We start from the raw sequence: 17,059 nt of genomic DNA, 5'->3' as shown, positions 1-17,059 counted from the left end.
AGACTTCGGGCAGCGTCTTGTGGAGGTGTAGTGAATGAGCCACTTTAGTGGTCTGATGATCTGTGATGACCCTCGATCACCACCATTGTGAACTGATTTTAGTGTGCTATGTTACTTTAGCCTTAATGTAGGATGGTCTTGCATTAGAATAATCTTGCCAAAGAATAGAAGGTATGGGATGTTGAGGTGCAGAGTTGTTGGTGATTGTGCACACATGTGCTCCATAGTGGATACTGAGGGATTAAGGGCATAGTGTTATTTGAGTTAGGTGAATTATGACATTAGCCTATTGGCTTTGACGTGGTCTAATATCATTCTGTTTTCCAAGTAGTAGAGGCCTATGCTTGAGCAACTCCATATTCTAAACTGCAGCCATCTTCTGAGCCTCTGTAGGTGGGAGGTGATATTTGAGATTACATGTGTTGTTCACCGGCAGTGAACCAGAGCAGACCAGTTCTTATCAGGAGGAATGTGCCTTCTTCGCATTGGCGCCATAACAAAACGCTTGGCCAGCTGCTGTTGGGTGCCTGGTGTGGAAGGGTACAGGAATCTTGTGAGAAAGGTAGGCGGGTTCTTCCAGAAGCTTCGATAGAGGATAGAGTTCTATATTAGAGAAAGGGGGTCCGAGAGAGGGTGAGATTCTGAGAGGCAGAGAGATTCTGACAGGCAGAGAGATTCTGAGATGCTGAGATGCTGAGCTGAGATGCTGGTCTGGTGTTTTGGCGGTCTGATGATACATCACGGTGCAGACGTGCAGTCGTGTTTGTGCAACAGAGAGTCCGGACCCAACCAGAGAGGGAAAGAGAGGGACACTTCTTCTGATGACAAGACGCCTAAGATTATGGTGAGGTGTTCCAGGTGTATTTATTGTATCTAACTATGCTTTTATTTTCAGGTTCTATGTATATGTATGTGTTGATGATTGCTACTAATGTTTACTGTGATGTTTAGTAATTTCTTTCTTTTGTCTTCCTATTATCATGTAATAAAGAAACCCTAGAGCATATCATTTGTTTGTATTCCTTGTGAGGGAAGGTCGGGACCCTTTTTTACCAAGTACTTACAGAGGGATGGGCGATTCCCCTCTAATGGGTAATTGTTGATACGGGAGGGAAATCGGCTCCCATCCGGGATGTCTAAATTACATTGCTAGGAGGAGCATGTGCTGTGTACCCTCTTAGATGAGGAGGTGTTGTGAATTTCTGCGTACCCTCTCGGATGGGGAGGTGTTGTGACTTGTTGTTATTTGCGAGTTCCTCGGCAATGGTCTTATATGTTGTCAGTGTTTATTCCTTTCTTGGGTAAGTATTGTGAAATGTGGTGTCTTTCTGGATCCTGAGAAAGGATGTGGTAAGTAATGGCCTGGTGACTGACAGAAGCACAAAAACATACGGAGAAGTAGGTCATTACAGGAGGCGGGGAGGGAAGCGGTACTCCTCCCAGCCTGTAGTCTCACCCAGCGGTCGGCGGGGCTCTCCCTGACTGGAGCCTCTCTGGCAGGGAATGTTTCTTGCTGACGCCGGAGTGTGTAGTGCGTTAGTAGATGCGCCTTTTGATTGAAGCTCTTCTCGCACACAGTGCAGCGAAAAGGCTTTTCTCCTGTGTGTATGAGTTGATGCTCCTGAAGAACTTTCTTTCGAGTGAAGCTCTTTGCACATACAGAGCAGTGATAAGGCCTCTCTCCACTGTTTATTTATTTATTTTAAAAGTGTTATATAGCACTGGCAAGACCCAGAGGTATCAGAGTGCTTTACATGTGTGTGTTCTTTGATGATGTACAAGGCTTCCCTTATAAGTAAAGCACTGGGAACACACAGTGCAGTGATAAGGTCTCTCTCCGGTGTGTTTTCTTTGGTGCTTTTGTAGATTTGCCTTTTGATTGAAGCTCTTCTCACACATGGTGCAGTGATAAGGCTTTTCTCCTGTGTGTATGTGTTGATGCTCCTGAAGAACTTTCTTTCGAGTGAAGCTCTTTGCACATACAGAGCAGTGATAAGGCCTCTCTCCACTGTGTGTTCTTTGATGCTGTACAAGGGTCGCCTTACGAGAAAAGTGCTTTGAACACACAGTGCAGTGATAAGGCTGCTCTCCTGTGTGTGTTCTTTGATGCCGCACAAGGGTTGTCCTTTGAGAAAAGCACTTCTCACACACAGTGCAATGATAAGGTCTCTCTCCGGTGTGTTTTCTTTGGTGCTGTAGTAGATAGTCCTTTTGATTGAAGGTCTTCTCACACATGGTGCAGTGATATGGTCTCTCTCCGGTGTGTATTAGTTCGTGCTTTAGTAGAGTTGCCTTATGATTGAAGCTCTTCTCACACAAGGTGCAGTGAAAAGGCTTTTCTCCTGTGTGTATGCGTTGATGCTGAAGAAGAATTTTCATTTGAGTGAAGCTCTTGGCACATACAGTACAGTGATGAGGCCTCTCTCCTGTGTGTACGCTTTGATGAGGCCTCTCTCCTGTGTGTACGCTTTGATGAGGCCTCTCTCCAGTGTGTACGCTTTGATGAGGCCGTTCTCCTGTGTGTACACTTTGATGAGGCCTCTCTCCTGTGTGTACGCTTTGATGCCGTACAAGGCCTTTCTTATGAGCAAAGCGCTTGGAACACACTGTGCAGTGATAAAGCCTCTCTCCAGTGTGTGTTCTTTGATGCTGTAACAAAGTTCCCTTTTGAGTGAAACACTTTTTACAAGTTTCGCAGGGATATGGCCTGAGGCTGGTGTGTCCTTTTTTGTGCCTCACAAGAAGTGTCTCATTGATAAATCCTTTGTCACACACATTACAAGCAAAGCGTCTCTCCCTCATGTGCATTCTGCGCCGTTTTTTAAAGTAGATATTTTGAGTAAAATTCATCTTGCCTCCGGGACCTTTATGGATTTCTTGCCCATTCATACTTTCTAGATGTGATTGTTGTGCTGCAAAATAGAAAAAACATTAAAAATTACATGAAGAAAATATTTGTCGAAAAAGCTGCTTTGATATAATATGGAGAGGTGAACAGTTACAATTCAGAGAAAAAAACTAATATTCTAAGAAAAAGAGTCACACTTCCCTTTAAAACACAAATGGTGGCTAGTCCTACACAAAGTGCGTTGACCTGGTCCTACAGCAGGAGCATGCTGGGAAATCAAGTGATTCACAAGAACCACTGTTGGACATGGGCTTTCTGGTTGGCTAGGGTAGGCACCAAAGCCAGGCAGAATCCACCACTCTAGTCAGGGTAAGTCAGATACACACCTGAGATAACCTGCGCTCACCCTCTGGTAGCTTGGCGCAGAGCAGTCAGGCTAGTTTAAAGAGGAAATGTGCAAAGCATTTGTGTAACACACTCGCGCAGCAACACAGTGAGTAAACCACAAAAGGGAATCCACGAAGGATTATGTAAAAATAGATTCCATATTCAATCTTTATTTCGATCGGTTGGATCATCAAAGATATACAAATAATCACAGTCATTATAAAAACATTAATTATAAAATTCGACTGGCAATATATAAAACAAATCAACAAGAAACTACGAGTCATTAATAAAATAAAGTTGTTATAAGTCCGCCTCCGCCTTTAAGATGTGGGTACGAATGAACCACATTGCTGTGAGATATTTTGCCAGTGCAAAGTCAGTTAGGGGTGACATATCAGTTTTTAAGGTTCTGTACGCAGGGGAGAACTGTCTGAAACCCGAGTTTTTTAGAAGGGGGACAAGCCAGTATTTTCTGATGCTTTGATAGGCCTTGCAAAATAGAACCACATGTAGGTCACTTTCTTGAGAGTGGGCACATGCAGGGCATTGCTTGGTAGTTGGTGGAGAGGACCAAGAACTAGTAAAGGACCTGAGGGGTAGTGTGCCGTATCTCCACTGGAGGAATAACTTCCTGGTTAGCACAGGGGTCATACCATCCAATACACTTTCCAGGAGGTAGGAGTCTTTGCTTTGGGTAAATAAATTCGTCAGAGAACCCTCACGCTTGGTGTCCAGAGCGATAGTGAGCTTTAGATCATAATAGGCTTTTGACAGAACTTTGCGTGGTATCCTGGCAGATGCATTTTCTGGGTCAGTCCACAGTTCTGTGAACCCTAAGCTTTCGCATGATCTTTTTATGTATTTTACCCAAGGAATATGGGTGGCTTTTGGTAGGGTTAAAAACTCCTTGAGCTCGGACCTGTAGATGGTTAGATCTTGGCTGCTCCATAATCTTCGCCAGAATGTTAAAGGTTTAAGACCCATTTCCTCTATGATCGGTCTAACTCCCAAATCTAGTCTCAAGGGGAGCAGTGGCGTGCTTGATGGAAGAGCAACCAATTGTCTGATGAATTTATTTTCTGTTATCAGCATATTTTGGGCAGAAGTGTGACCCCACAGTTCGGCCCCGTAAGTGACAGCTCCCCGTGCCTTGGATTTATAGATCTGGATAACTGGACCAAGTGGACGATATGTTGATTTGTTCATCATCCTAGTGATCCCTCCCACGATCTGCACCAGTTTCATATTTGCCTTAATCTGGTGTGTCCCCCAAGTCATGTTCTCGTTTAAGGTTACACCTAAGTATTCAAATGTGGAGACCCTCTCTAAACGCGATGAACCAAGCAAGGGATTGGGACGTGTCGATGGGGTGGGATTCAGGATCATATATTTTATTTTGAGAGCATTGATCTCTAAACCCCTCTCTGTACAGAATATTAGAAATGAATCAAGTATTCGCTGAATCCCCATGGCGGTTTTGGACAGCAGCAGGGTGTCGTCCGCAAACATGATGGCGGGCACCCTGCTGCCATTCAATTTGGGAGCATCGGTGTCCTTGGCCCCGTTCAGGTGGGCGATTACCCCGTTGACAAGGAGGCAGAACAGGGTGGGTGCGAGCACACAACCCTGTCTCACCCCTCTGTCAACGGGGAATCTATCCGTTAATCTACCATTTCTGCCGCACCTTACACGTGCGAAGTTATTCCTGTGTAATCTCATCAGAATATCAAGAATATCGGGTGGTACCCCCATCTCTACGAGCACGCTCCACAATCTGGATCTGGGCACCAAATCGAAGGCGGCACTCAAGTCCACGAAAACCGTGTACAAGCTGCCCCCTTCGATTAGTGCAGTCCTCCAATAGATGAGGTTTAGGCGGAAGATCTGGTCAACTGTGGACACCCCCTTCTAAATCCCGCCTGGTATGGACTCAGGGTATCAGTTTCCTCTAGCCAGATCTGAAGGCGATCTAATATAAGCCTGCCAAATAGCTTCTGGGACACATCTATTAGGCTGATGGGCCCGTAGTTGGTTGGGAGCAGAGGCGAGCCCTTCTTGAATATAGGGACCACCTCTGCCCCCAACCAAGTACTAGGGACCTCCATACCCAGCAAAACAGCATTAAATATTGTCAGCAAATAAGGAGCCCATACATCAGGCTCTTGTTTGAACAGGTCACCTGGGAGGTCGTCCAACCCGGGGGCCTTGCCTGATGACAATCCCGCAATAGCGGCTTGCACCTCCTTTACTGTGAACAGGTCGCCATTAGAATGGCTACGTGTACTTGGGGGTGGATTAGAAAAGGCCCCAGCTTCCGCGGTATAGATGGTCTGGAAGTGCACCTGCCATACCCCAGGTGCAATATACGGTTCAATTGCTGATACTAAATGCTCGGAACCCGCGTTTACAGTTCGCCAGAACTTGCGGTAGTCCCTGGTGGCTAGAGCGCTAGAGAGTTCCTCCCACTTGTCCTGCTCCCATTCAACCTTGGCCTGGGTAACCAATTTCTTATATGCCCGTCTTCTGGCCTGTATCTCCACTCTGCTTTTGCCCTCTTTAATGCATGAGAGGAGATCTCCCTTTGCCTTGCGGCATGCAGCGTTGTACCATGATGTTTTACAGTGTGCCCCACCCTCTCGGTGAAAAGATCAGCCGCCATGGTCCTAATGAGATCCTCATGAGCCAGGTAGAGTGATTTCTGGGTTTCCTGGTTACGGGTTTCCTTGCTTAGAATACCCACTTTTTCCAGGATTGGGATTATTCCGGCGTAAAGCTTTGGAAGCTTCTCGCTACTAGCAACTAGTTTTTCCCACCTAATTCTCCTTCTGTTGTTTTCTAGGAGAAGCCCAGTGTTAGCCACCACCGTGGCATGATCTCTGTCCTCCATACCAGGGGAGACATAGTCTAGTTCTAGGGCATTATGGTCCCGTTACAGGCTCTAACACCATATTTGAGAGTTAGGGCAGTGATCTGTAGGGCTAAAGGTGTCCAAGCTCTGGGAGGAGGGGCCACTACGGGAGGAACCGCCCACCTTGCATCCTCCTCCATGGAAAAACCATCCAGGAGGCCTGCTAGGGGCTCAAAGTGTGAATTCAGGTCCCCGCCGACCAGAAATGGGGTATCCTTGGGAATTTCACTGAGGTAAGCTGATAATTCCTCAATAGTAGGTGATTCGCGTGTTATGTTTACCGGCCTCGAGTAAACATTTATCGCAGCAAGTCTGGCAGAATTTGGCCATTCTAGCAGAACCACTAATATGTCCTCAGAGGCCAGTGGGAGACGTGCCACCTGGCAACCCAAATGGGTCGCCATCCACGTTGACAATCCACCAGAGGGGCGGCGCCTCCCCCCCCACTTCGCAGGGGTGGAAAACGCCAGGAAACCGCGTCGGGAGTGTTCTTCCCTCGCCCAGGTTTCCTGGAACATGCATATATCCCCAGAATCCACATAAGCGGTCCATTCCTGTAGATCTAGCTTGTTACCCAAGCCAGCCACGTTCCACGAAATTGTCTTCAAGGATGGAGGCTTTGAAGTCGAGGCCACTAATGGGGGGATAACAATGTCGCTTGCATTATCCAAGGATCCTACCGCGGGAGTCCGATCTCCCAAGGGTTCCTTTGGCTCCATATTTATGGGGGGAATGTCCATGCTAATTTGGATTTTCTCTTTGGTGAATGATGGAACATCAGGCTGACCCGAATCTAGCGTTGGATCTGGTGTGGGTCCAGGGGGTATGGAGTCTGCCTCCCCGCCCTCCCTAGGATACAAGTTATACCCACTGACGTTCTGCCTGGGCTGTCAATCTACCATGTCCAAGTGACTGTACCTATTAGACAGTGGAAAATATGTGGGGTGTTGGAATCTAGGATGACGGTAGTCAACTCTCTCTCTTCCCTTCCAGCCACCTCCCCTTCTGTGACAGGTTTCCCAGCCTTCTTCTTCAGTGTTTGATGTATAATACACTGGTTGGTGGCGACTTGGGTGGTTAAAGTCTCCTCTCCCTCCTGCCTCAGGGAATCTCCCCCATCCATCCTCTTCGTAAACGTGTGTCAGCCGGGGGTAGAAAAAGGAGAGGGGTAGGGACTGAATATTGGTCCCCTGGTCCTCATGATGCCATCCGCAGATGTGAGAGACGGTCATGGGGTCTCTAAAGCTAATCAGGACACAGTCTCCTTTGATGGTTTTTCTTGAACTACCCACCCACGGGACCCTTCTTACCATAAGGACGTCACTTGTTATACCTTGCGGTAAAGGTCTGTACATGGATAACCAGTCCAACACCTTGTTCTTAAGAGAGGCGGTGGATTCAATCCGGGTGGTTTTTAGCTCTGGGACCCCCGCTAGGATTACTGTATACTGACTTGCCTCCGGCGGCAAGTTCACTACTCTTGGCTTTTTGGTATTTCCTAGAGTCTCATCTGTTGGTACTAATATTTTTTGGGGTTGGCTAGGGGCAGGGGTGTTAGCCTTAGGTTGATTAGGGATAGTTTTAGGAGGGAGTACTTGTGACTGGTTGGAAGTAGCAGTATTAGTACTAGATTGCGTGGTCTTAACTAGGGGAGCGGTTGGTTTATCCTGGTGTGCCAGGGGTCCTGCACTGTTGCCCACCTTGGTGTTAACTGGGACACCCCTCTTGATCTTTGACTCTATCCCCGCTCTGCCACCCTTGTTATTTATTATGCTCTCTGTTTTGGGATTATCGGCTAGTTGAGCCGTGAATTTCTCAATATTCACAAGCCTGGCTTCCATTGTAATTAGCCGTGCTTCTAAAGGACATAATAAGGTTCTCAAAAGTGATCCTATGTCGGCTAGGGCGATGTCTTCATCCGAAGTGTCCTGGGAGTTGTTGCTGGTATGTTCCAGTGTCGCTACAGGCTGAGGCTCTGTTTTTATAGCCTCAGCTGCATCAATAGGCGAGGTCCCCGCTATGATCGGTCCATGACTATTGGCCTTCAAAGTAGGATTGGACTTTGGAATTTTTGTCTTCCTCCTACCTCTTTTCTGTTCCCTGTCACTTTAGGAAAAAATAGATTCTTTATTGTACATCAAACAAGACCAAAATTACTTAAATCGCACCGTTATTGCAAATAATGCAGGTTTGACAGAGAAAAACACAAATTACTATGAAAATATAGGTCACAGCGCACCTGCGCTCCTATTACACTTCATATGGTAACTGTAGTGAACGTGGTTGAAGTGTTTGCATTTAGAAACCAAAGGTAGGGCGCAGGAGCACCTACTAAACGCTAAACAGTAATTGAGCTTGAGTCTTCCAGCAGTTCTCCTCTATGGACGGCCCTGCGCCATTCTTGAGGTTATCTCCAGAGCAGAGACAATGCTGAACAAGAAATGCCCCTCACGCTCTTGCGAATTTGGAGCCCGTCAGGACGCTTGAATCGCGTCTCTTTGCCCAATGGAAACCAAGCCACCAGTGAGGGAGAACCCACCTCACTGTACCTTTGTAGGTGCAGGGTGACTGTCCTCAGGGCATCTGTAACGTGCTAACAATGTTGTCATGTCTCAGGAGTGGGACCCGACATTGAGAGCTTCGTGCAGTATATGCGTTAAACCCAGAGGGCAAGGCTGGCTGGAATGAGCCTCAGAATGCTGGCCCGCCACATGTTACAGAACAACGTGTCGTCCGAAGGCCTGCCTTGAAGGCTTTATGCAGCTCATGTAGCTCTGCAGCCTTAGTCGCTGCACTGTACCCCCTCAGAGCAGTACAAGTCTTCAGGGGGCTGTTCCTCGAGCCTCACGACCAGAGGGGCCAAACCAGTTTGTTCTTGGTGTCATCTGACGGTGGCGATATCTTGCCAGACTCTGGGGGTGAGGTTCACAATACAATTCAGCTGCAGTGAGCACGCTGGCTCAAGGACGTGTTTGTTTCTCTGGTAACACCTCCATGCGAATCAACACTGTTGTCACTGGAGAAACAAGCATTTGCAATGCAATAGGTCTCGCATTAGGAAAGTTTGAGCTATTGGTATTGCAAATGACAAATTTTGTATTCATGTGTTGGTTTTGAAAATAGCTAAATTAATAGCTTTGTCATTTACAATTCCAATAGTTTTAACTTTCACAAATGGGACTCCTATAGCATTTGTAATGCAATATGTGTTATATTTACGTGACTTAGATGTATTGATATTACAAATAATTTTTAAATAATTAATACTTAAATAAAAGTTATTGTAATTTATAATAGCAATAGCTTAAACTTTTGTAACTAACTAGCAGGGTGGTGGCAGCTCTCTGTCTTGTTTGTTGTGTTAGCGCAGATTGCGAGGGGACCCTCCTCTGTATGCTACCGGCCATTGTGAAACGCTTGACTGCATGTGCTTTTAAAAACGTATCTATCACCTATGCAATTGAATCACTAATTGTATATTTTAAAAAACCACTCGTTTAACTCACCCTTTGTGTTGTACTATTCCCACCCTTAGCCCCGTTCCATCGCGGCTCTGTGCCGTTTGCGTGGAGGGCAGGGTCAGCTCCATTGCGCCTCAGCGCTGGCTCTCCAATCATAACGGAGCTAGTGTCTCAGCTGGGGGCGGGGCTCAGGATATAAGTCGAAGCAACATCGAGCCGCTCGACTAACTAGCAGGGTGGTGGCAGCTCTCTGTCTTGTTTGTTGTGTTAGCGCAGATTGCGAGGGGACCCTCCTCTGTATGCTACCGGCCATTGTGAAACGCTTGACTGCATGTGCTTTTAAAAACGTATCTATCACCTATGCAATTGAATCACTAATTGTATATTTTAAAAAACCACTCGTTTAACTCACCCTTTGTGTTGTACTATTCCCACCCTTAGCCCCGTTCCATCGCGGCTCTGTGCCGTTTGCGTGGAGGGCAGGGTCAGCTCCATTGCGCCTCAACGCTGGCTCTCCAATCATAACGGAGCTAGTGTCTCAGCTGGGGGCGGGGCTCAGGATATAAAATGGCCACCCGGAAGCGCAGCGGTAGAGCGCAGCGGGAGCGCCGTCTCCGCGCCGAAGCCGCGCCAAAGGGGTGCCAGTCTGCGCCAGCCGCGCTGGGACCGTGCTGCGTGCCTCTTCCTCTGCCCACCACTCTGCCCAACAAACTTCTAAGGTGATTAACTATTCCAGGTCACAGCTTCTGAATATAGGAAACAGATTTCATGACAGGAAATGCACCCTCTTTGATTTCGGGTCATTGTATAATTTCTCACACAACGTCTGCTCCAATTGCGCTTTCACAACCACATCATCCATCTCCCAGCACCCCTCGGTCGCACTTCCAGGAGATGATAGTGCTAAATATATAAGCTGCATTTTGATAAACACACGCTCTCTTATAAAACACAGGAATGATGTCGCAGAACTAATAACCAGCCAAGATATCGACGTCATGTTTATCACCGAGACCTGGGCAGACCTTGCATCTGGCCCGGATTTTAACTTCGCCACTCCAGTTGGCTATCAAGTTACAAGACTAGACAGATCGTCAGGGAAAAGAGGGGGGGGGCTGGCTATTATACATCGAACTAAGCTAGCCATAAAAACCGAACCGCTTGATTACAACTGCGCGGAAGCCCTTGCCTTTACGATTTCCCTTTCTCCTATACAAACTTTTAAAGGAACCCTCCTCTATCGACCACCCACCTCACGTGCGCTCTTCTTAAAATCACTTAATCCTTTATTAGAACCAGTAGCTGCCAATCAGGACTACACCATATTGGGAGATTTTAACTTCCACTTGGAGAATGATAATGATAAGGACTCGCACACGCTGATCTCTGACTTCCTGGCCGCCGGCTTAGAACAGCAGGTCATTACAGCCACCCATCAAGCAGGGCACACTTTAGATGCCTTATTCACCAATAATGCTCACATTACTATTTCCACAGTGCTCCCTCTTACCTGGACAGATCACCTAGCTGTTAAATTTACAATCTCAGTTAAATACCTCAAGAACCCCTCCACTAGCACCTGTCCCTCGATCCTATGTCGCGACTGGAAAAATATTGATGTCACTGCCCTACACAACATCTTGGCGTCTTCGATACCCGAAGATAGACCCGATCCTCACGAAGCTTCTCAGAACTATCAACGCTGGCTACTTGAGGCATTAGATCACTTAGCTCCCAATAAAAAAATGCAGCCAAATCGCGTCAAACCTTCTGCGGCTTGGTTCTCGGAGTCATTACGGCTCGAGAGACAACGCTGCAGAAATTTGGAGCGGCGCTGGCGCAGGAATTATGCTAACCTCGACAGAGAGACCTATAAGAACGCACTGACTAGCTACAGAAAGCTGATCACTGCGGAAAAATGTGCCTTTTACAGCACACAAATAGAAAACGCTCTCAATTCAAACAAACAACTGTACCAGGTGGTAAAAGACCTAGCCAATCCTCCTGCCCCACCCTCCGTTGAACCGTCCCAAATATTCTGCAACAAGGAGGTGGACTTTTTTCAGGCCAAGGTTAGCGATATTTTCGATAAATTTACCACAACATCGTCCACAGATACAGTCTCCTCGGAGACTTTTTCTCGGTCATCAAAACCAATCCTAGAGGCTTTCATACCACCTTTATCCATGATGGAACTCATAAACACTGTTAAGTCAGGATCCCCACTGGACCCCTGCCCCCCACGTATCATCAAATCAGTATCCGACCTAATAGCCCCAGTACTTACTAACATCTGTCATGCCATATTTCAGACAGGTGTGTTTCCCGTAATCTGGAAAAAGGCAACTGTAACACCCCTTCTGAAAAAACCCGCATTAAACCCCTCAGAGCCCAAAAACTACCGTCCAATTGCCTCTCTCCCCTATCCCTCAAAAATAATCGAAAAGGTAATGAACCAACAGCTGTCGACCTTTATTGACCAGAACGATCTGCTTGACAACACGCAGTTCGGGTTTAGGAAGGGCCATGGGACGGAGACTGCTCTGATAAAAGCGGCAGAGGAGGTCAGGATCATCATGGATAGGGGCGGCGCCGCTATCTTAATACTCCTGGATTTATCCGCGGCCTTCGACACGGTCGATCACTCCATCTTGATCGACCGTGTCGCCGCCCTCGGCATCCAGGGCAGGGCCAGAGCAACGCTAGCATCCTTTCTGGCCAACAGGATACAGTCCGTGAAGATGGGAAATTTCAGCTCTCCTGATTTCTCTCTCCCTTGTGGTGTCCCCCAGGGCTCCTCGCTAAGTCCGACACTTTTCAACATCTACGTGTCGGACTTGGCGAGGGTAATCAAGTCATTCGGCATAGGGCTAACATCGTATGCCGATGACACACAGCTGGTCCTGGAGATACACAAAAACGGAGAAGCTGTGGCAGCGAATTTTCAGGCAGGCATGAAGGCTATCAGTACATGGATGAACCGGAACTACTTAAAGCTAAATTCCGACAAGACGGAGGTAATGGTTTTTGGCGAACTGACTCCGTCTTGGTCTCCGGTCTGGTGGCCTTCAGAACTGGGTATGCCTCCTCTGCCAGTAGCCAAAGTGAAAAACTTGGGCGTGCTTTTTGACAGTAAGCTTACGTTCCTTAGTCACGCCAATGCCGTGGTTTCAGCCTCCTTTTTCACTTTGAGAATGGTGAAGAAACTGCTCCCTTTTCTTCCTCCCACTGCTGGTAAAACTCTAATGTCTTCCTTGGTACTATCCAAGGTGGACTATTGTAATGGCCTACTGCTTAATGCACAGGAACAAGTGGTGAGCAAGCTACAGCTTGTTCAAAATGCTGCTGCAAGGATCCTTATGGGGATACCAAAACACGCCTCTATCTCTCCTACAATTCGAGAGCTACACTGGCTACCCATAAGAAGCAGGATAAAGTTCAAGGCCATGTGCATTACCCACAAGGCCTTGAACAATAATGGTCCCGACTTCTTCAAAAGCGCTTTCCAAATATACAAACCCAGTCGAACACTGCGGTCATCCACGGCCCAACAGCTCCAAATTCCTCCAACAAAAAAGGTAACATGGGGAGACAGACGTTTTGTAGTGGCTGCGTCAAAACTATGGAACCAGATTCCTCCCCAGATTAAGGAACTCACCTCGCTGTTTTCCTTTCGAAAACATCTTAAAACATGGCTTTTTAAACAGTAACATCTCTTCGCAACCCTCGTAATCTGCATACACTAGCGCCGAGACACCGTAAGGTATTTGTGCGCTCTAGAAATTTTAAAAATAAATAAATAAATAAAATAAATAACTTTTGTGAAGATTATGTTCAGTGTATTTTATTGTGACGAAAATCCAAGAACAGAAGTGGAGTATTAACATCTTTTTGTGACATTTGTAATAAAGCTTGAAACATTGAGAGAACATATTTGAACCAGTTGTTGTTGAATGGTTGCACAGATTGATGCTGAGTGATGTTGTGGTGCCCCTGAGTGGTGCTGTGGTGACGCGATAGAGGGAGGGCGATAGATAGAGTGAGGGAGGGCGATAGATAGAGTGAGGGAGGGCGATAGACAGATAGATAGATAGATAGATAGATAGAGTGAGGGCGATAGATAGAGTGAGGGCGATAGATAGAGTGAGGGCAATAGAGTGAGGGTGATAGAGTGAGGGCGATAGACAGGGCGATAGATAGAGTGAGGGCAATAGATAGATAAAGTGAGGGCGATAGATAGAGTGAGGGTGATAGATAGAGTGAGGGCGATAGATAGAGTGAGGGCGATAGATAGAGTGAGGGCGATAGATAGACAGAGTGAGGGCGATAGATAGATAGAGTGAGGGCGATAACTAGATAGAGTGAGGGCGATAACTAGATAGAGTGAAGGCGATAACTAGATAGAGTGAAGGCGATAGATAGAGTGAGGGCGATAGATAGAGTGAGGGCGATAGATAGAGTGAGGGCGATAGATAGAGTGAGGGCGATAGATAGAGTGAGGGCGATAGATAGAGTGAGGGCGATAGATAGAGTGAGGGCAATAGATAGAGTGGGGGTGATAGATTAATAGAGTGGGGGTGATAGATAAATAGAGTGAGGGTGATAGATAAATAGAGTGAGGGCGATAGATAGAGTGAGGGCGATAGATAGAGTGAGGGCGATAGATAGAGTGAGGGCGATAGAGTGAGGGCGATAGATAGAGTGAGGGCGATAGATAGAGTGAGGGCGATAGATAGAGTGAGGGCGATAGAGTGAGAACGATAGATAGAGTGAGGGCGATAGATAGATAGATAGAGTGAGGGCGATAGATAGATAGATATAGTGAGGGCGATAGATAGATAGAGTGAGGGCGATAGATGGATAGAGTGAGGGCGATAGATGGATAGAGTGAGGGCGATAGATGGATAGAGTGAGGGTGATAGATGGAGAGTGAGGGCGATAGTGAGGGCGATAGATAGATAGAGTGAGGGCGAAGATAGATAGAGTGAGGGCGATAGATAGAGTGAGGGCGATAGATAGAGTGAGGGCGATAGATAGAGTGAGGGCGATAGAGTGAGAACGATAGATAGAGTGAGGGCGATAGATAGATAGCTAGATAGAGTGAGGGCGATAGATAGATAGATATAGTGAGGGCGATAGATAGATAGATAGATAGAGTGAGGGCGATAGATGGATAGAGTGAGGGCGATAGATGGATAGAGTGAGGGCGATAGATGGATAGAGTGAGGGCGATAGATGGATAGAGAGGGTGATAGATGGAGACTGAGGGCGATAGTGAGGGCGATAGATAGATAGAGTGAGGGCGAAGATAGATAGAGTGAGGGCGATTGATAGAGTGAGGGCGATAGATAAAGTGAGGGCGATAGATAAAGTGAGGGCGATAGATAGAGTGAGGGCGATAGAGTGAGGGTGATAGAGTGAGGGCGATAGAGTGAGGGTGATAGAGTGAGATAGATAGAGTGAGGGTGATAGATAGAGTGAAGGCGATAGATAGATAGATAGAGTGAGGGCGATACATAGAGTGAGGGCGATACATAGAGTGAGGGCGATACATAGAGTTAGGGCGATAGATAGAGTGAGGGCGATAGATAGAGTGAGGGCGATAGATAGAGTGAGGGCGATAGATAGAGTGAGGGCGATAGATAGATAGAGTGAGGGTGATAGATAGAGGGAGGGCGATAGATAGATAGAGTGAGGGCGATAGATAGAGTGAGGGCGATAGATAGATAGAGTGATGGCGATAGATAGAGTGAGGGCGATAGATAGATAGAGTGAGGGCGATAGATAGAGTGAGGGCGATAGATAGAGTGAGGGGTGTAGAGAGAGGGGGTGTAGAGAGAGGGGGCGTAGAGAGAGAGAGGGGCGTAGAGAGAGGGGCGTAGAGAGAGAGGGGTGTAGAGAGAGAGGGGTGTAGAGAGAGAGAGGGGTGTAGAGAGAGAGAGGGGAGCAGAGAGAGAGGGGTGTAGAGAGAGAGGGGTGTAGAGAGAGGGATGTAGAGGGGGTGTGTAGAGAGAGAGAGGTGTAGAGAGAGAGGGGTGTAGAGAGAGGGGCAGAGAGAGGGGTGTAGAGAGAGAGGGGTGTAGAGAGAGGGGTGTAGAGAGAGGGGTGTAGAGAAAGGGGTGTAGAGAGAGGGGTGTAGAGAGAGGGGTGTAGAGGCGAGAGGGGTATAGAGAGAGGGGTGTAGAGAGAGGGGTGTAGAGAGAGGGGCAGAGAGAGGGGTGTAGAGAGAGAGGGGTGTAGAGAGAGGGGTGTAGAGAGAGGGGTGTAGAGAGAGGGGTGTAGAGAGAGGGGTGTAGAGAGAGGGGTGTAGAGAGAGAGGGGGCTAGAGAGAGAGGGGGCTAGAGAGAGAGGGGCGTAGAGAGAGAGGGGTGTAGAGAGAGAGGTATAGAGACAGGGGTGTAGAGAGAGGTGTAGAGAGAGAGGGGTGTAGAGAGAGAGGGGTGTAGAGAGAGAGGGGTATAGATAGAAAGGGGGCTAGAGAGAGAGGGGTGTAGAGAGAGAGGGGGCCAGAGAGATAGGGGTGTAGAGAGAGAGGGGTGTAGAGAGAGAGGGTTGTAGAGAGAAAGGGGGCTAGAGAGAGAAGGGTGTAGAGAGAGAGGGGTGTAGAGAGAGAGGGGTAATGATATGCCTTCTCCAGAATAGTCCAGGGAAAAAGCGTTTGAATACCAATGTGCATTGGTTGTTGCGCTTACAGTTTCATGGCATTCCCACTAGTGCAACACCCATCTCTCTATAGGAGAATTCCACAAACGAAAATATTGCTGCAAATCTTTCTTGAGTGTAGAACACACTTTTTGAATGTCAAGTGGCAGTCCGGCTATCTTCACCTGTGCACTAAACAAAGAGCTACATTGGTTTGCACTTAAACTGAGAATTGTTTCAAGTTGTGAAAGCAGGCTTAAGCAGATTCAACATGGAGAGTTCTGCTATATCTAGTACATCGATCCATTTATACATGATGGCGAGAAGGGGAGGGGGAGGGAGAGACTCCAGAGGAGGTGGACATAAAAGAGAATGAAGGGTTAGTTACACTGCAGAATGGTTACGCCAATGGAGAGAGTGAGGTGGTAGCGGATTGTTACATGTGGAAAATGGAGGCGATCGGTGAAGTAGCGAGATACAGAGGAAGGGTGAATAAAGAAAAAGGAAGGATGGGTGGAAACAGGAAGAATGAGGAATAACCGGTGAGTGAAGGGGTACGGTGGGAGAGGCGGGACAAGGAAGGCAGATGAAAAGCGAGACAGTGGAAGGAAGATATGCGGTGAGAAATGGAAACATCAGCGGACAATGGAAAGGCACGAGGAGTGTGAAAATTAAGGAAGGGTAATAGCAATGGAGGAGAGGAAGGGGTAGGAGACATTCAGGGAGTGTTACAGGAATACGGGAATAAAGAGCTATAGGGGAGCAGGGTGCGGTTAGAAAATTAAAGGACCCTGTAGATGTTGGTAGTGG

General features: G+C 47.4%; 1 protein-coding gene across 1 annotated transcript in view; it reads right to left on the bottom strand.

Annotated features, from left to right (window-relative positions):
- Positions 1-1,681: 1,681 nt before the first annotated feature.
- The window catches only part of LOC144758940 (uncharacterized), a 111,228-nt gene continuing 95,850 nt past the window's right edge, over positions 1,682-17,059 (bottom strand). Inside the window, exons 4-5 of the mRNA XM_078646458.1 lie at positions 2,624-2,912; positions 1,682-2,419 (exon numbers count right to left, since the gene is read on the bottom strand). Coding sequence (XP_078502584.1) covers positions 1,741-2,419; positions 2,624-2,912 — 968 coding nt within the window. The 3' untranslated portion in view covers positions 1,682-1,740. The remainder of the gene's footprint in view (positions 2,420-2,623; positions 2,913-17,059) is intronic.

Source organism: Lissotriton helveticus, chromosome 1_1, assembly GCF_964261635.1.
Source record: "Lissotriton helveticus chromosome 1_1, aLisHel1.1, whole genome shotgun sequence".
Classification (NCBI taxonomy): Eukaryota; Metazoa; Chordata; class Amphibia; order Caudata; family Salamandridae; genus Lissotriton; species Lissotriton helveticus.
This window is presented reverse-complemented; position numbering and strand designations above follow the sequence as displayed.